At 43.5% G+C, this 20,128-nt stretch overlaps 2 protein-coding genes across 8 annotated transcripts in view; both read right to left on the bottom strand.

Moving 5' to 3' along the window:
- LOC126065971 (long-chain-fatty-acid--CoA ligase 1-like) overlaps positions 1-20,128 on the bottom strand; it is a 348,612-nt gene that overhangs the window by 314,559 nt on the left and 13,925 nt on the right. Inside the window, exon 1 of one of the 3 annotated variants that reach the window (XM_049866654.1) lies at positions 12,821-12,894. The exons of the other annotated variants lie outside the window; for them this stretch is intronic. The gene's annotated coding sequence lies outside the window, so the exon portion shown is untranslated. Of the gene's footprint in view, positions 1-12,820; positions 12,895-20,128 lie in introns of those variants that run through there. 3 annotated transcript variants of the gene reach the window in all.
- The window catches only part of LOC126065975 (long-chain-fatty-acid--CoA ligase 1-like), a 63,879-nt gene that overhangs the window by 29,826 nt on the left and 13,925 nt on the right, over positions 1-20,128 (bottom strand). For 2 of the 5 annotated variants that reach the window (XR_007514972.1, XM_049866674.1), the window contains exons 2-3: positions 10,946-11,172; positions 1,827-1,941 (exon numbers count right to left, since the gene is read on the bottom strand). Coding sequence is in view for 4 of the 5 variants with exons in the window: in XM_049866674.1 (XP_049722631.1) it covers positions 1,827-1,941; positions 10,946-11,140 (310 nt within the window). In the remaining variant the exon portion in view is untranslated. Of the gene's footprint in view, positions 1-1,826; positions 1,942-10,945; positions 11,176-12,820; positions 13,522-20,128 lie in introns of those variants that run through there. The other 3 variants (XM_049866676.1, XM_049866677.1, XM_049866675.1) reach the window with 3 other exon arrangements.

The raw sequence follows: 20,128 nt of genomic DNA, 5'->3' as shown, positions 1-20,128 counted from the left end.
ACCATGTTACTCGCGTGTTGGCTTTTGCTCGCCTGTAAAAGCTTACTCCTATAGTAGAAAATGAAATCTTGGAATAAAAAGCTCTGGAAAAAGGGAAAAAACAAAAAGTGACCTACAAAGCAGCCCCCTCTAATCAGTATAGATTAGGAAGACTGAACTTATTTTTCAACTTCTCTGAAACATTCACATATGAAGTATCATTTTCCAAGTAGAGATAAAGTGGCCCAAAAAAGTTATAAAACTTGTTTTAAGATCGTGGGAAAGTCAGAATATAATGGAAGTCATGAGAGCATCCAACAATATGCTTTGTGGCTGTGGTGAAGAACACACACACACACACACCCCTTCAAGTAGCCATGTTAGGCTATTGTACCTCATGGATATTTACTACCACAGATAAACCCTAACCCTGACACTGACTTTGAAGAAGTTCACAAATAACACATAAGTTTACTTTCCCTGTATAGTACAGCTTAACAAATCTGCCTCAATATATACACTTGTCCACCCAAAACCAAACCCATGACTCTGACTCATAGCGACCCTATAAGACAAAGTAGAACCGTCCCATACGGTTTCCAAGCAGTGTCTACTGGAATCGAACTGCTGGCTTTCTGGTTAGCAGCTATAGCTCTTAACCACTACGCCACCAGGGTTTCAGTTTTTAGGTATCAGGATTATCAGGGCAGACACACTGAACTAAGCAACCCAACTTTACTAACATCAAGTGGAAAACAAGGGCACATACTATGCGACATCTTGTAGGGACAGAGAAAGCAAAGGCACAGAGTCCCTGACTCTAAAGTGAACACAATCTAGCTAGCAGTGACAAAAGTAAAAGCCAAGCACTAAAAGATTTAAATAACAAAACATGGATTCTAAATACCACTTATAGAGAGGAACCTGGTACAAGCAAAAAGAAAGAGGTTAAAACAAAAAAGGGCAGGGAGGAGAGCGGTGGGTATTTTCCCTTCACTGAGGACACCTCGGTGGAGCAGCTATTGTGTGCCAGGCACCGTGCAGGTGCGGAGAGACGTGACAACTGATCGCTGCCCTGTTCTCCAGCACAGGCTCGTGCAGCAGACAGCAGGTAAACACAGCGATATGGGCAGGTGCTGATACAGAGGTAGGTGTAAGATGCTGGGGGGGAAATGGTGTAAAATCCCTCACTTGAAAGTGGGGATGAAATGACAGACTAGAAAGACTTTAAAGAAAAGGTAAAATGTGGTATGAATTTTAAAAGATCAGTAGGAATACATCAACTACCCTGGCTGAGGATGGCAAGAAGGAGGCAAAAGTACACAAACGCTTGGGGTCATGAAAAAGCAGGGTCATCACGGCTTTGCAGGAAGTTGAGTGCAACTCCCGAGAGGCCTGCAAGCAGAGAGGGTAGAAAGGAAGGCAGATGCCAGGTAGTTGTGCCACAATTAGTAATTAAGTGTAATTCCATGAGCCAACATTTCCAACAGTGTCTGATGCAATGCTGCCTCCTTGGGATGTCAGTTCTTATGAGTTTCATGGTCAAGTGAGTTTGAAAAATGCTGGACTAGGCCCAATTAAACAGGGTCTCTTTATTGCAGGAAATGTCAGAGCTTATAATGAGCTAATCAAATACAGAATATGCTGAAAACATGTCTGAGAGCAGAACCCCTTTCCACAGGGAACACTTACATGGTCTGACATGCTTTGGGACTCACTCTGGAAACGTTAAGCGTGGAGAAAGACAGACGTGAGCAACCTACTTTTCTTAATGAAAACTACGTATTTCCTATTTTTTCTTAAGGAAAAACATGGAGCATTCGTCACAAATTAAGGAAAACGCTTACTTGACACCTGCATACCCCTCTGGAAGACTTCATATAATGTTCTGACATCATCGTAGATGTACACCAAGAGCTCGTCACTATCAAGGAGCGCGGATCTTCGAGCACCATCACTACCCTATTGAAAAAGAAAAACGGAGGAGCATGTTAGAAGGAGCAATCAACCCAGCCGCATGCCCAGTGGGTTCTCCACGCTGCCCCCTGCCCCGGCCCAGGCTCCTGCAGGGCTGCTTGGTATTTGTGAATGACTGAAGCCCAGGGGCTGCTGCTGCGCTAATATCAATCAATGGTTCACCTGGAAGGAAGCAGGGCTAAGAGGACCCCTGAGGAAAGGAAGCAACTGAACAGGGGGGGAAAAAAGAGGTCCATAGCCCTACAAACTTCAGTCCTGCCAAACAAGAGGAAAGAGCAGGAGAGAAGCTGCAAACCTGCCACCACCACATATGCTGTGATCATTCTCAAACTACTGCCATCATCAGCTCTTTTGGAAATGGCACTTTGTTCAGTTTTATCTCCATGTTGTTGCTGTTAGCTGCTGTCAAGCCAGCTCCCGACTCACAAAAACCCCATGCACAAGAGAGCAGACTGTTGAGATCTATAGGGTTTTCACTGATTTTCCAAAGGAGACTGTCAGCCATTTCGTCCTAGTCTTAGTCTGGAAAACACCACTGAAGCCTGTATAGCAGCATAGCAACATGCAAGGCTCTACCGACAGATAGGTGGAGGCTGCACCTGAGGCGCATGGGCTGGGAGTCAAAGGTGAGAATTCTACCCTGAATCCCACTGACTCCCTTTGTTATCTATATTCTTTTTCGTATCATTTCCATTGTTTTACCTCTTCACCAACTGCAATACAATCTGTGAGGAACTTCGGTTTCTCATATAGTATTTAACAGTTAAAATCATCAACTACAAAATGTACTGGCGGAGAGAGACATCTTTACTAGCTTGATTTACGTACCTCATAAGCATGCAGACCTGGTATCCATGTGAGCCCTTCTGGAACTTACTGTCATTCGTTGGCTCAGTAAGTGCCATTTGTTGTCTGCTAACCTACCACAGATAAGACAGTTCCTGTCCTCACAGGGTAGCAACAGCAGTCTTAGGAGGTAGTGGTTCTCAACCTGTCAGGCTGCGGAGTCCTTTGAGGCCACAGAGATATTGCAAAGGGTCCAGGTACCCATAGGAACCCCAAACATTCTTTAGAGACTGATGACTGATAAATAAAAGCCAAATACATACATATATATATATTTTTTTAATTTCAAGGAGGAGCCTTCACATTTGCAATGGTCAGAAAACACTTTCTCAGAGGAAATTAGACAACAATACAGGAATTCTGGTACCATAAGAGAGGGTGGTTCAAAAGTAGGAGAAAGTAAAAGACTTTGTGAAGAAGGAGGCATTCTAGCTGGGTCTCAAAGAGCAGATGGTTGGGGCAGGCAGAGATGACGGGGGCGGGGGGATACATTCCAGGGAAGACCCAACAAGGAACCGTCTGTAAGGTAATGTCTGCCACATCAGGTTTCACGGATGCTTTTTTTTTTTTTAATTTGGACTCTTCACTTCCCCCCCACAAGCTCTTTCTTTTCGTTTCCCCCAAGTTATAACTTATATGCCATCATTTTCGTTTTCTGGTTGTTTTTTTTTTCTTTCTTTCTTTCATTTAAATGGTACAGAAATACACCAAGGAAAAAATGACTAACCACTATTAACAGTCTGGTGAGTTCTTTCTAGACCTTTTTTCTATACTTACACATTTATACACATTGAATATCTACTATGTGCCAGATATGTGTATTTAACCCTTGATCTAAAACTCCTAATAGTTTTCTAGAGTAAATAGCACCTAAGCATATAGTCTAATCAACACATAACCGTTTCTATCTTAGCAGAAACTTTCAAATACCTACAGCTATGATTCTAAACGTAATTACTAACTACAACATGCTACTTTATAAAAGTTATTCCTCATGTGCATAAAAACAGAAAAATCTCTTTACTACTGTATCATACATTATCTCTTAATCTCTGAGTCTGTTTTCTGTAAAATGGGGTTACCATGTATTCACTTCCAGGGTTACTTTTAGTTACACAAGAATTTTTCTATAAAATATCAATGTGTAAGATATTACTCAGACACCTTATAAATGCCCTAACTACAAGTCCTTCTTAGCCTATTTCTTTACTCCAACAAATACTCAGACTAAGCTTCAGAAGCAATAAAGAACAGAGGAAACCCTGGTGGTGGAGTGATTAAGTGCTACAGCTGCTAACCAAAGGGTTGGCAGTTCAAACCCACTAGGCGCTCCTCGGAAACTCTATCGGGCAGTTCTACTCTGTCCTATAGGGTCGCTATGAGTTGGAATTGACTCAACAGCACTGGGTTTGGCTTCTTTTTTTTTTTTTAATATATATGAAGAACAGAAGCCTCTTCAACCCAGGGAACCACCGAAAAGATCCAGGACATCAAGGCTAAGGTAGGCAGAGACAAATGGAGGGCGACAGAATGAAAGTGAATAGGGAGAGTGGGAAGCGGTAAAAAAGGAGGAAGTAAGAGGTGTGCATGGTGAAGGGGCACTGACAGCCACTAACACTGCTTCCTGGCCACTAGCGCCAACTAACTCTGCCTGTCAAAGCGTGGCCTGAACGTGCAGGCAGCCCTGCAGTCCACGGGCAGGTCCTCAGGATACTGTTTACAATGGTGTCTTCTATCCCTCTCATCAGGACACTAATACATTTGTGGTATTCCTCAGTGGTATCTCTTCAAAAGTAATACCACCCTCCCTCTGCATTCTGCTGAGTGGTTCTCAGAGCTGTAGATGGGGGCAGGTGGGAATCGGGCGACTCAAACAAAAAGCTTGTTCTGAAGGAGCCCAAGTCTTATCCTTAAGTGACCAGAGGGACTTCTAAAGCCTGGGTCTGGCTGGAGCTCTGGCAGAGTAGACGTACGCAGGGTAGGTAAGAATGAGAAACACGAGGAGGTATCTGAAGAGCTCAGGATTACCCTAGAGCTGAGGTCTTCCAAGTCTGTTCTGGGCCCACCTAGCACATGTTAGGAAAGCAAATTCTCAGGCCCCTACCCCAGACCTACCGAATCTGAAACTCTGGGAGTGTGACTCGGTAATGTGTATTCTAACAAGCCCTTCAGACGATTCGGGTGCACATTCAAGTTTGAGAACCACAGTGCCGGAGCAGATCAATGGTGAACAACCGGGAATGATTTAAAAAGAAACTTACAAGGAACACAACTGGATGGAGGGGAAGAGATGAAAGAGAAACCAACTTAAACACGCCTGGACAGGGCAGGCTGGGGGAATGAGAACACTGATGCCAGACACAGGACGGCTTTGATGAATGCGATTTGGCAAGGGACCGGGTGTGGAATCGGAGGGGGAATCAGAGGCGGAGAAGAGAGTGCTTCCATCTTAACAATAGAAAATGGGGTTGGGGGGTGCTTGAAAAAAGAGATTAAGTTTAGCTTTGGATATTATATATATATATATATATATACACACACATTTTTTGGATATTATGGAGACCACACTCCTTCAAGACAGTCTTTCAACTTCCCAATTCTTGGGCAAATCACCATTCTAGAGTAGCATTTTATAACAAAACTTTTGGCTATATAATTCTTTGACTAGGCTAATTTTTTGCTGGCATATACTCTTCTAGACTTTGAGAAACATGGAGGTAAAATAGCCAAATCAAAGTTAGTGAAGTTAATTGTATCCCAATGAAAGCCATTACCTTGATAAAGCAACCTGAAGACAAGATATTTATTATTATTCAACTAAGTCTAATCAGCAAAAGCCTGAACGTGAAGCTGTAAACAGTATCTATGCCGAAAGAAACAATGAAGCACAGGTGAAACGGGTAAAAGGTACATTGCTACTTAACTGTAGGGCAAACCCCAATTTCAGGACAGAAGGCTGGATAAACAGGGAGGGAAGGCGCCAAGCCGCAAGGTCTGTGCTCTGAAATTATCACACATTCCTCTGAGAGTCATCACTTTTGATGTGTGTCAGTTCTCACTGACCGGAGATGTTACACTTAAACACTGGGTGTTCTACCAGATGTTGTGGAATTGATTTTCACTCATGATGACCCCATGTGTGTCAGACTACAACTACGCTCCACAGGGTTTTCAATGGTTGATTTTTTTGGAAGTAGATCAGGCCTTTCTTCCAATGTGTCTCTGGGTGGACTCGAACCTTCAACGTGTCCGTTAGCAGTCAAGCACATTAACCACCTGCATCACCCAGGCTGGCGACCTACAAAGGTGAGGGAACGCGCTCGTAGTATTGGGAAGCACGGCTGTAACACCTGTAGCCCCAAATGTCTGTATGTGTTTCAGAACAGAGCCATTTGAAAAGGAGATTTCATTATTGGGTTATTCAAGCACGTGGCCATTTCTAGGCACATCTACTTAAATAAAAAATCCTTAGAAGTTTGCCTTTATGGCCTTCTGACATAACCTACAGATGGATGGTGAAGGTGGGGGTTTCGGTCGTGCTAAGAAACAGGGCCAGCTGAGCAGACAGCCCCGACTGGATACGCATTAAGACTGTGAGTAAGGAAGGATTATGGGTCTATTTATTTCTTCTGCTACAGACTCTATAATGTGGTAACATAGTTTTCCCCATTTAAAAAAATAAAACATTGTGAGTCAAAGATGCTAAAGTCAAATCAGTGGTCACAAGCATATTCTGCAATATCTACACAAGTTAACGTTCCTCTTGAGTTCATTCTCCCTATATGGGCTGAATTAGGAAATAAAAGATCAAGTTCCCCTTCAGGACCGGGAAAGGCAGGGGGGTTGTAAGGGCGGGACAACAGTGAATATCTGAGTATCATCGGCTTCCCAAGTCTAGAGCTCTTGCTAACATTGGAAAAAAAGGAACACTTCATGGTGAGTTATTTCAGGCCACTCCCATGTTTAATACAAAGTAAATTCTATAGTTGAGGATTTCTTGGGGATGGAAAGGCTCAAGCTTTATAAATCGTAGTCTCATTCATCTCAATCTATAAAATGGATATCTACAGAACATCAACAATTAAATAACCATCATGTTACTATTGTTTATTCCCTCTAAGGAGACAGAGAGGGGGGTTAGAAGGAGGAAGACAAGTAAGAGAGGGGAAGGGTGAAAATGATGAAGGGGAGGGCGAAAAAGCTGGGAGGGAGAACCAAGAAACTTATAAAGAGACTGCTGAATACCTGGCAGGGTTTTAATGCTACACCCGTCTCTAGGGAGAGGAACAGCTCGTGGAACCACAGCCCTGAGGGAAAATGACTTTTTTTTTTCTCCTTCCAACACTCTCCATGTGAAATACACTCTTCCCAGCATTTCGATTTCACAGGCTTCCCAGCCTGAGCAGACCAACATCACCCGCTTCTTTTGACAAACAGGCACAAAACGACCTTTCCATCCAGCAACTTTTCAGAGATCTCTGTCCATCACCTCCCATCTCCAGCAACACCAGATAGGATACAACAAACCAGGGCCTTTGAAAGGCCAGCCTATAGGTGCTCCCTTTCCCCAAAATGTCTGAATTACAATAGCACTTGGAAAGGTTATCTAAAAAATACCTAGAACCCCAACATGCTGAACCATCAAGGTCACAGAGCAGCAAGGAATGGTCAGGTTTAACTCACGCTCACTATTTAACTGGCTAACTTGCCCCCAATTTTTTGTGTGTGTGTGTGTGCTTTAAGTGAAAGTTTACAAATCAAGTCGGTCTGTCACACAAAAACTTATATACACCTTGCTACACACTCCCAATTGCTCTCCCCCTAGTGAGACAGCCCACTCCCTCCCTCCACTCTCTCTTTTCCTGTCCATTTCACAAGCTTCTAACCCCCTTTACCCTCTCATCTCCCCTCCAGACGGGAGATGCCATCTTCAGTTCTACTGGCCGTCACAGTCCCCACGGCCAGCTCTACCTGCCGTCGCGGTCCCCACGGCCAGCTCTACCGGCCGTCGCGGTCCCCACGGCCAGCTGTGAGAGATCACTCAGCAATTTAACATTAACTGTCACAGGCGCTGTTTTCTATAAATCCGCCATTGCTTCCCACCTATTTCAAACCACTAGTCACTTCCAAGAAATGTTTCTAAGTTAGCAGACAGGTCTAACAACACATTAAAGAGAAACTCAATTAAGTTTCCTAAAATGTGACTTCAGCAAGAAAATGTAATTTAGCAAGGTTTTTCATGGTTTGTTTTTAAGAAGCCCCTGAAGTTTCAGAAAAGGTGCTAAAGTCACCTAAAGGTACCAAAACGCTGACGTGTATACGCTACCAGAGTACCATTTCTCAACAAAACACCCCTATTGCGTACACCTGCTTCCAGACCATCCCCACTGCCCAACTGCTAGGATTGCTTGCCAAAAATGCCCTCAAATGTTATAACAATTTTCAGAAAAACTTGTTCAAAAATTTTCTGGGTACCCTATCAGCAAAGTTGCTAGAGGCAAAATTAGAAGGACAATTCTTTGCCCATATTTTATCAGTGGCACAATCATCCTGTAATCAGGACCTGGGGAAAATGAGCCACTGGGAATAGTGACTGGAAACCTACAATTGCAAATGTTAAGTAAATGAAAGTTAATGGCTAAAAGCAGTTAAGATTTACACGAGAATTACTGACGTATATGAAGCCAGAGCATCAAACTAGGAGATTCTTCCCGAGTCTCACGTGCACTTCTGGTTCACTGTTCCAAAGCTCCCCAGAGACGGGAGTCATGCTATTTACAAATGTCTCCACAGAAACAGCCAGACGCTGTGGCTGCTCCTAATATTTCTCCCTGCCTCTTAGTTCTCACCGGCTACCTCCCACCTGGTTCAGGTTCCAGAGTCTAATGCCTCTGTCTGACAGGTGCTTCGACACTCCTTCCACAGACCCCCTTGGCTTGTGTCAGTGAGAGTGAGTGACGCCCCCGCTGACCCCACCTACCCTTCCTGGACAACCTCTCCTCCTGCCCTTCCTATCCATCCATACGGCAATGCTAACCACATAAAGGTGAGCATCTACAATTACTGAGCACCATAACTCGAGAACTATTCTCAAATTCAACAATTCAAGTCCTTTTCAAAAAAGGCAAAGTAAGTTCAGCATTTATTCCTAAGGTCTGTGAATTCTGAAAATCAGAGTTATATCTATTCCTACAAGCAAAGGGAAGTATGAGAAAGGCTATAACCAGATAGTGAAATTATGGGGGATTTTAGTTTTCTTTTTGCTTATTTGTAGTTTCAAATTGTTCTATAGGGAGCTTGCATAATTATTTTAATGACTTTATGCTAAAGTGGAACTTAAAAATTACATTTTGAGTGCCCCCACAATTCTCATATAATAATTAGGCATTTTATAAAGTCACTGCTAAATTATAAATGTCTGATCCGTACCTACGCTTGCCAACTACCCTCTTCATAGTGACACCAATGCTACTGGGATACTTTAGGTCCTCTGCCAGAGAGAAGGAATGACAAAACAGCACACATATCTATCAGAGAAAGTTAAACTCTAGTCATTACTGGTATATGATTGGCTAAGGTAAAATACTGTTACCTTTATAAATAGAAAGTCAACTTTCCCCAGCAGTTCAGTCATTCTATTTTTATATTTTGGCGTGAATTAGACTGACGTATCTTTTGTATGTTTTAAGACTTTCACATTAATGAATCCAGGAGATTGTCTAAAACACAACAAAGAACTGAAATCTCGTAAATAACAAAAAGCTATTAGTCAGCCCAGGGCTTCATCTGGAAGGACACGCACTCTCCTCCTAGTGGGAATCAGCCCGGGAAAAAGCTGGAAGACCTTTCACCTCAAAATCTATAAAGTGGAACATGAGGCAGTTCTGCATTCCACAACACTGCTGTTCTGTGCGTATGCTGAAAGTAATAAATGCTGAACCAGAATTCTGACTTGGGTAGAAGAAACCTAGCAACTACAAAGACGAGGTGAAGACGCAAAACACCACTGAGAACTTGGCTTCTTCATCTTTTCAACCCCTCACATATATTCCTAACCCTGAAGAGGGTAAGAAGGGAAGGGAGGCAGAGCAGGGGCACTAAGAATCCCTCTGGAAGGGTAATTTCAATGCACTGGTGCAGTGGTTACGACCTCGGCTGCTAACCGCAAGGTTAGTGGTCCAAACCCACCAGCTGCTGCACAGTAGAAAGATACAGCAGTCTGCTTCTGTGAAGATTTACAACCTTGGAAACCCTATGGGGCAGTTCTACTCTGTACTATAACCCAGTGCCATCGAGTCGATTCCGACTCATAGTGACCCTAGAGGACAGAGTAGAACTGCCCCACAGAGTTCCCAAGGAGCGCATGGTGGATTCGAACTGCCGACCCTTTGGTTAGCAGTTGTAGCACTTAACCACTATGCCACCAGGGTCTCCTCTAGGGTCACTATAAGTCAGAATTGACCTCGCGGCAATGGGTTTGGTTTGGTTTATGCCATTCCACCCATTAAGCCGTAACTGTACAACATACGTTCAGGTTTAATTTTAGGCATGATGCGAGCACAAGTCATACACATGGCACTCATCAACTCTAATTTAGAAGCCTCTGAGATGCCCCCGTTTAGTCATCTCCTGCCCTAAATTCTATGGCCATATTATTTTGGCAAGTCTTTGGTTTTGTATTATCCTATTGGAAATCTGAGTCCATTTTGACAGCTTGGGGACATGTCATAAGGATTAGATATACCACAAGAGAAATTTTTCTGTCTCTCTTCTCTGATGAACTAAACCCCTGTTCAAGAAGAGACTCTGTGCCTGTCTTTTTCCCTCACAGAATTCTCTGGGCCTACCACAGTGCCTAGCATAGACAGAAGCTCCATGTGACTGCCGGAATGAACCACAGTGAGACCTGGGTAGACATCAACATCACCTCATTTGTCCCTCAGCCCTATATTTTGGCCTTCACCTCTGTTTATTATCATCAACAACTGTTTGTTGAGCACATTTCTGTTTACAAAGTACCCACACAAACAACCGAGTATGACTGTAATCTTGTATCAATACCACCTTCAGTGCAGCTTAAGGAGTCTGGGGAATTGCAGAGAAAACGCCCATGGGCCCATGGCAGGTCACCACCTCCACTTACCGCCACTTCCACGGACTGCATGAAGAGGTCGCATGGTGGCTTCAGGGCTTTGGGTCTCGTGGCGTACCAGAAAGTGGTGAGTGCTGCAAAAGCTCCGAAGCCCATGAGCGTGTTGGTTGGAAGGGTGCGAACGTACTGTCGCAAGTCAACCAGCTCTGGCATTCGAAAATACTGGAACAACTCATGGGCCTGCATTGTCCTGTGTCAGTGGGTCTCTAAGCTGAATTCTGCTGGAAGAGAAAAACGTCATATCACTCCAGGGAGGTAGGACTCTTCTGCAGAACTCCTAAAGGCCAACCGTTTAATTCGACGGCAGGCTGTACAAGCAAGACTTTAATCCTTGTCTTACGGTTAAGTTCTTTTGCTCTCAGTCAAATTCCATTTTTCTAAAAATATGTCAGAAGTTCATTCCAGTTCTTTTCCTCTATTGTCCTGTGTAAAGTTTCCATTAACCACATTGGAAAGGCTTTACACACAAAGAATTCTCGCCAAAAACTGCTCAAATATGCGACATAAGTCTCCATTTTCTTCCCTGATAATATATCTCTGGTTCCTTCCACCTAATCAAGGACACTCAACTCTCATTATCACTGCTAAAGAGGGTAAGCGTGAAGAGGCACAAATAAGCCTAAGCCACCTCAAGGCCTCCATTTCCATTTCTCCACCAAGCTCCCCAACCGGTAAAACAGACCCATCTAAATGTCAGTGTCTCTCACCTCTCCCACGCTCTTCACACCCCAAAAGCAATAATATAAATGCTCTTCTGATCAAATCATTTTCTCTTCTATTCCCCTAGATATTATAGCTAAAAGAAAGAAATTGGTGCACATAAATTTTAAATTAACCATCAAGTATCTACAGAGAGAGACTGCAAGCACAGTGTTTGGGAGAAAATATAGAACTGTATTTAAGATCCTAGATTCTGGGGCCAAATCCTGCTCCCCAGCTCATTAGCTGTGTAATTCTGAGCGAATTACTTCACCTCACTCTACTCCAGTCTCCTCATCTACACATGGAGATGGGAACAGTGCCTCTACTTCACAGGGCTGTTCTGAGGACTAAAGGATTCACGTCTTAAGTGCTCAGAATGGTGCCAACCACTGGAATATGCTCCAAAAGTTAGGTATAACTATTTCCTCTACCAACACGCTGTGATTAGTCCTGTGTACAGAGCAGTGAGGAACAAAAGTAATTAAAACGATGCTTTACTACAAGGAGCTTACAATGAAATGAAGAATCCAAACCACCCAGAAGAATTCAAGACACAGTAAAGCCTCAAACTGAACGTTACAATTTACACATTTACACGTTATCAAGAATAAATGTGCAGTGCAGATAATAACAGTAAGTCTAATTAGAAAATTATTGATGAATACTTGTGCCCTAAAGTTTTTTGGGAATAAAGGGAAGGAAATGATAGTAAATAGTCTGAAAAGGTTTTCTCAAAAACTCCTGACATGGCAATAACTGTTAACTCGTTAACTGTAAGTTCAGATGGTATTTGTGAGCTACTTATAACAACGTGTTCTTTTTAACAGCTAGGTCACAAGACAGAATATATTTCTGTTTTCAAATACAGAAATCCATTTAAATTTAAGTCTATGATAGTATATTATTTCACAGAGTAGCAGAATATCACCCGGTTTTTAGTGGCCATTGATACGGGAGGAACCAGCACAATGTTTGTGTTCAGCTCATTTAATCTTCTACTGTGACAGCCAGCTCTTGTGTAAGTACACACACACACACACACACACACACACACACACGGGAAATTCTGAGGCTTTAACATGACAATAAACAAAGAACAGATAAGTGAGTTTCTTCAGGTCATAATTCTGGAAAGAAAGCACCAGCCCTTATAAAACTACTCACCATCTGGGCCACCAAGAGCTGACTGCTAGGTGACACACTACGGCAGAAAGAGAAGACAGCATGGGTGGGGGGTGCGGCCAGCAGAGCTCAGCGGGTGTTTACCGGGCCTGCCAACATCCCTCAGGGCATTAGTCACAAGCCGAGTCCCATGCTGCTGCCCACTGGGCTAAGGGTGACTAGCAGACAAAATCCATACTTGCCTCCCATGGCCAATGAGGAGCTGGAAGCAGAGTCACCCCACCACTCCACCCATGGGCAGGGACAGGCATCAGTCAGTGTCACCGCCAGTGACAGCTCTGAAAACAGACATTGTTTTCTTCGTGCTCAGCTTCCCAATAAACAGAGACAATGGACGTACTTTTTAAAACCATTGAAATAATGATCATATGTTGGGTGGCATGTCTAACCAACATACGTCACACCACGCAAGAAACAGATTTATTCTAGATGAATTCATAGGAACTGACTTACTCCAGTCATTTAACATACTTGAGTGCCTAGTGTGTGCCAGGCACTGTGCTAGGGGCTGGAGAAATAATGCTAATGACACGGCCGGGGCTAACCATCTAGTGCCAAGGATACAAAATTAAACACGCGTTATCTGCAAGGCGTTAAGTGTGACCCTGTAAAATCAAGATCAGGGAAGGCTTCTCTGAGGAAGTGATGCTTACCCTCAGACTTGAAGGAGAAGCAGACAAATTAAGCCCAGGTTCAGCACTGTGCTGTCAGATTTCGTAAACAGTATTGCAGGAACCGGGTGGTACAATGGTTAAGGCACTCAGCTGCTAACCAAAAGGTCAGCTCAAACCTATCAGCTGCTCCAAAGGAAAAATGACCCGATGACCTGCTCCCGTAAAGATTACAGCCTAGGAAATCCTATGGGGCCATTCTACTCTGTCCTATAAACTTGCTTTGAGTCTTAATCCACTCGAGAGGACACAGCAACAATACAACATTGCAGCTCTATAAACGGAAAGCAAACTCACAAATACAATGCCCAAGTTCTCCTTCCCCTCAAATCACTCCATCTTATAGTTGTCTTTACCCCCCAAGCCTGAAAAGAAACTACCCAGCCCTTACACAAACACTCAGGCCCTTCTCTCCCCTCCCCAAAGTCACTGAAGTCATTTCCATAAAACCCAGACTGTGTGAACTTAGAGTTTACGAGGGTTTGTTCAATGGAGCCACACTCCTGCGTGAGATGTGAAGTAACCGTTCTTCTGCATACCTCCTCCAACAGCCATAAGCAGGGGATTCATTTTATTTTAAGCACTGGCGCCAGCCGATTACACACAGCACTGTACTAAGAAGGACCTCTGGCGGCTACGTGGTTAAGAGCTCGCCTGCTAAACAAAAGGTCAGCAGTTTGAATCCACCAGCCCGCTCCTTGGAAACCTTATGGGGCAGTTCTACCCTGTCCTGTAGGTCAACTTGACAGCAACGGGTTTATACTAAGAAAGTTTAATAAACCTAGAGAATAAAACTTGAAAAAAAGCCCAGAAAATTACAGCTTTAGTAGCATGGATGGAGGAGCATCTATTAGGTACGAATCTGTAATGCTAAGGATTTAAACCCAATCAAATTCTTATCTTTAGTGGGTGATAATGATAAGCTACAGGAGTTTAATTCACGCTTCTTAGCTGGCAGCCAGGTAACAAGCTGCAAACCGATTTCGCTGAACAAATTGGTTAATGTACATAGGAAAACTAGAGCCTATTTTTTAAAAAGCAAGAAAAAAATTAAGAGAATACCTCATTAGATGCATGTAAAGAATTCTTAATTACGAAACTCGTAACATTATAAATAACTTCCCTTCTGTTTAATTGCTATTAAGGAAACAGATACTTGGGATATTTAAAATGGAGGCAAACCTACATTCAAAGACAGACAGGCTAAAACCCAAAAACCCAGACAGATTAAAAAAAAAAAAAAGGACCTCTAAATGCTGTAGGTAAACAAAGACGCCACACTTTAAGAATCAGTCCTAACACCTCTGTAGCAAGCTAACAAAAGGTTAAAGTTCAAGAGACAGATTTTATTCTTATTCTAATGGTGTTTTAACTATGGCAACGGGTTTGGTCTGCCCAAACACTGTACAGAAGAGCTAACAACAAAATAGGATTTAGTGTTTAGGAAAGGCTTTCACATCCTGTATGCTATCTGAACATCACAGTAACAAAATGTGTTATTTTACATACAAGGAAACCAGGATCAAAAACTCAGAGGCTTGCCCAAGGTGTCTTGTCAAGACTGGGAATCCACCTGACTCCACAATCATGCTTTTTCCTCCATACAAACCATTCTCAACTTCTGTTGGGCCACTGACCCTCTCCACTGCTAACACACACGTAATTATATGCATACGGGGCTCACAAATCCCCTTCATTCCACCCCAGCTTAGGCACCATCAGACCAGGTGATTTCTAAGGGTCCTTCCAGCACCACCACTCCATGGCATTATGAGCGTTCAGCATCTGAGATCCATCTCGATTCTCAATGTCTTACACAACACCACCACGCCAGCTGCCTTCCAGCCGACTCAGGCTCATGGCGCCACCATGTGTATCAGAGTAGAAACTGTGCTCCCCGGGGTCTTCAAGGGCTGATTTTTCAGAAGTAGAGGGCCAGGCCTTTCTTCTGAGGTGCCTCTGGGTGGATTCAAACCTCCAACCTTTCAGCTGCAGCTGAGCGCATTAACTGTTTTCACACCCAGGGACTCACATCTTACGTAAATGTCACCCCACCTACTTAACATGTGAGTTCAAGGCCCTCTGCACACAAAGGTTCACCTCTTACCATTTGGTTTGTACCATAAAAAAGGTGGTAGGGCCAGAGGTGATTCACAAGGTCATCATTCTCTAAGGACACACACACACATCCCGCAATTCTGCAAACTGACACTCACATTAACATTTTACTTTCTTCATGCCATTTACAAACCAAAAAGCAGGTGATCTGGATGTTTCTCTCCTAAAGTTGCTCAAGCTTTCAACAAGCTGAATAATAACAGTTTGATAGAATACTTCAAGAGGAATGTAGCCCTCAGAGAAACCCACATAAACAGCACCCTTGCCCCAGCTGCAGCAAATTAAGAAGTCCTGCCATCTTTCCTTAAAGCAGAAAAGCCAAGCTGGCAAAACGCCTCCTCCCCTTGTACAATAGGCTATTTACAGAAGGCTGAAAGCTCCCCCTTTGTTCTGCACTTTTTTTTTTTTTTTTAGCTGGGCACAGCGCAGGCTTTGGGGAGGAACAAGACAGCAGCAGCCAGACCATTTGCTGTTCTTTCAATTTACCACTCTAAAACCGTTGGATTCGTGCTCCTTAACCCTAGCTGGCAAATTACCTAAAGCTAGATTTGCTTAAACCATCGCCTCTGGAACCAAAAGAGCAGTCAAGCTATGCCTGGCGGGAGGAATGCACCAGGGCTCCAGAAGATGCCGCAGCCGCACAGCTGGAGAGGAAACCAGAAGTCACTGCCAGACCTCATTCGCTACAGGAATCTCTCATTCTGAACAGAAAGACCATGTGGGTAGATGTGGGATCCCATGCACAGTGAGCAGGTATTTTTACCCACCGCCTTGGGACTTTTCTTCCCAGCTAGGTATACAAAAAAAAAAAAAAAAACCCCAGTGCCGTCCAGTCGATTCCGACTCATAGCGACCCTATAGGACAGAGGAGAACTGCCCCATAGGGTTTCCAAGGAGCGTCTGGCAGATTGGAACTGCTGACCCTTTGGTTAGCAGCCGTAGCACTTAACCACTACGCCACCAGGGTTTCCAGCTGGGTATAATCAACTTAATAAAAAAAAAAAAAAAAGGCAAATCAGTTGCCACTGAGCTGGTAGAACTGTGCTCCATAGGGTTTTCAGTGGATGATTTTTCAGCAGTAGATCACCAGGCCTTTCTTCCAAGGTGCCTCTGGGTGGATTCGAACCACTGACCTTTCAGTTAATAGCCGAGTGCTTAACCGTCTGCACCAGCCAGGGACTGCTATAATCAACGTTAAACCCACTTAATTTTCATTAAAGTGATCTTATGAATCATCGATTGGATTCCCTAGAAGAGAAAAAAAGGAGAAACAAAGCAGAGCTGCCCTGCTTTTATAACATTGATTTACGGAAATATTCAAGTCTACTTGAATAATTCTATGCTTAAGCCGCTCCCTACCCATCCCTCCCAAAGCTATGAGAGAGAGTGGGACACAAAACTTTTAAAGGCAAGTATAACCTGCAAGGTTAGGGTCACTGGTTCATATTGGCCACTGGCTACAACTACCATATATTCCCCAAGATAAGGAGTTCCCAAATATAACATACCCAACCTGAACGGGTAAGCTTTAAGGGATGTAGATCAAATGGTCAAATGTCTACTTATTAGTTTTTGCATTCATTAAACTATATATATTTAAGTCACATGATAAAATAAACTACTTTTGAAATCTTGTTTTTTTTCTAATCACATTTCATGAACATTTTATCCAAATTCTTTGACTATGCACCTTCAAACAGTGTCTTAGGCACTGTCATGGATTGAATTGCCTCCCCCCAAAATACATGTCAACTTGGTTAGGCCATGATTCCCAGTATTGTGTGGTTGTCCTCCATTTTGTGATTATAATTTCATGTTAAGAGGCTTAGGGTGGGATTGTAACACCACCCTTACCCAGGTCACCTCCCTGATCCAAGGTAAAGGGAGTTTCCCTGAGGTGTGGCCTACACCACCTTTATCTCTCAAGAGATAAAAGGGAAGCAAGCAGAGAGTTGGGGACCTCATACTACCAAGAAGGCAACACCAGGGAGCAGAACGTGCCCTTTAGACACAGGGTCCCTGTCCCTAAGAAGCTCCTGGACCAGGAGCAGATTGAGGACAAAGAAACTTCCTCCAGGGCCCACAGAGAGAGAGCCTTTCCCTGGAGGCAGCGCCCTGAACTTGGACTTGTAGCCTACCAGACTGTGAGAAAATAAATTTCTCTTTCTTGAAGCCATCCACTTGTGGTATTTCTGTTTTAGCGGCACTAGCTGACCGAGACAGGTATTCTTCTGAGGCATCTAACACAGTTCCTCACAGCATACCATCACGTTTTTCTCTTCCACTTAAAGTTGTCTAAGATGAAGCACGTTTTGAAGTCACATAGGATGCAACTACTAAACAAGTCTTCCCAAGTCACAAGAACACGTCTGCATAATGTTAGGACAGTTTAAAAACATCTGTCCTGTGGGTCCATATGCATACAACTAAACCGCGTGCTTTATGGCTTTTAAACTGATTTTCAAAAGCTGTTTACGATAATAACCAACACTTGCCTTTGTAAGGTCAAACTCCAAGAAATAAATTGTTAAATTTCTTTGCCTTGGAAAAAGTAAAATTCAGGTAAACTAGGGTGTACAGGGTGGTTTCAGGATACAGTGCCTTCTCTACCTGATGTTCAAAACAAAGTAACTGAGAAAGTGCCCCATAACATGAGAGCTAAGACCCTGACGTGAGAACTGGAAGAAAGTTTGGGGGAAAGTCACATTCAGATGGGGGCACTGAAAGGTACACACAGAGAAAAAACTGCAGATCCCATGTTTGAGGTTTGGAAGTAAAATACTTAAATACACATACGAAACAATGAAAAAGCACGTGTATAACAAGGTGGTGATAAGTGCAAAAGAAATTATGAAAGAGGTCACACACTCGCAGTAACAGCCGCGTGGAGAGGGCACTCTGGAAGCTGGCTCGTGGGGATGAGCACAGACTAAGAAAACAGGCTATTCTTCGTGGCATGGGGACAGAAATGTGACTATCAGAAGCAACTTTCCACCTGTCTAGTATTTTGGCAAATTAATCTGCAACAAATGCAGGATTAAACTGACTAGGAAAGGTGGCAGGAAGGCGGTCAAGGGGATCCATTTGAGATGATGATTTCCTAAACCCTTTCATGGCCTGTGGTTGACAACTACCTTTCATGCCTCTGGGGTTCTTTGGTAAAGGGTTTTGGTATTCCTGTTTCAGTGTGTTAAGCCTCAGAGTGGACGCCTTTCGAAATGCATGAAACTCAAGAAACCTGAGTTGGAGTCTCATTTTTGTGTATATCGGGCATTGTATTAGGTGATGTATCCTGGATGTGTGAATTTTCTAAACTTTCTACTATTCTGCCTTCTATTTCTGAGGTCAGCCTCCATCACTACATTTTCTGGTTACTGTGTTCTCAGTCTCGTGAGAATATACTTACCACGAGAATAAGCTATTCTTAATTTTCATTCAGTCGCAATCCCCCGCCCCCCACCCCGTGCCATTCATTGCTTCCAGGTGTTACTGAACCCCTGCTCAGCCTGTGGCATATACGGCTGCCCTTGGAAACTTTGTGGGGCAGTTCTACCCTGTCCTATAGGGTCGCTATGAGTTGGAATCGACTACGACGGCACTGGGTGGGGTCACCCAGTTTTTATGCCTTGACCCACATTCCAACATTTACTAGCTCCAGGATGTGATACCACATAAAACGTATCAAAATCCGTAAGTCATGACAAAAATTCTCAATTGGTCCTTGAGTCAGCATGCCTTCCATTAGTGAAAACACACAGTACCAACAAAAAAATTAAAAAGGGAATAACACTGGACCTCGATTAAAAGCCACTCTTTGCTGAGCACCTCCTATGTGCCAGGCACTGTGCTAAGTAATCCTGTACAGAACTCAATGCAATTCTCCCAGTTGTTCCCCCTGCACAGGGTTGGTATTACCATCAATCCAAAGATTAGTAAACTGTGGCCAGAAGTTAAATGTCTTGCCATACAGGAGTAGAACTACAGCCCAGGTCTGAATCCGGAGCTCACAAAACTCTCGAAGGCAAGCGCTGTGATTCAAATCTAGAGAAAGAGCTTAAATCTAAAGTCAAATTTAGATAAAAATGATTCAAATCTAGACAAAATGCAGACACCATCATTTAATGACCCTGTTGGTGACAAAAAGCCCATGGTATACAGTGCTTTAAAAACCTACACTTTGTTAACTAACTGGATAACCAAAAACCAAACCAAACCCATTGCTGCTAAGTCAATTCCGACCCATATTGACCCTATAGGACACATAGGACCCTAGAGGAGTGGCTAGTAGATTTGAACTGCCAGCCTTTTGGTTAGCGGCCGAGCTCTTAACCACTGCGCCACCAGCACTCCATTAACTGTATGTAAATGGGGGAAAAAAGAGAAGGAATTGGAAGGCTGAGTTTCTGAGCATGGGAAAGTGAGCAGTGGAATAATGAAGAGAAATGAGGAGGATGAAACGGAGGTTGGTGAGCTACCAGCCCGACTTGCCAGAGTTCTGAAA

Source organism: Elephas maximus, chromosome 22 (genome assembly GCF_024166365.1).
Source record: "Elephas maximus indicus isolate mEleMax1 chromosome 22, mEleMax1 primary haplotype, whole genome shotgun sequence".
Classification (NCBI taxonomy): domain Eukaryota; kingdom Metazoa; phylum Chordata; class Mammalia; order Proboscidea; family Elephantidae; genus Elephas; species Elephas maximus.
The sequence above is the reverse complement of the archived record's forward strand: the minus strand, read 5'-3'. Positions and strand labels throughout refer to the sequence as shown.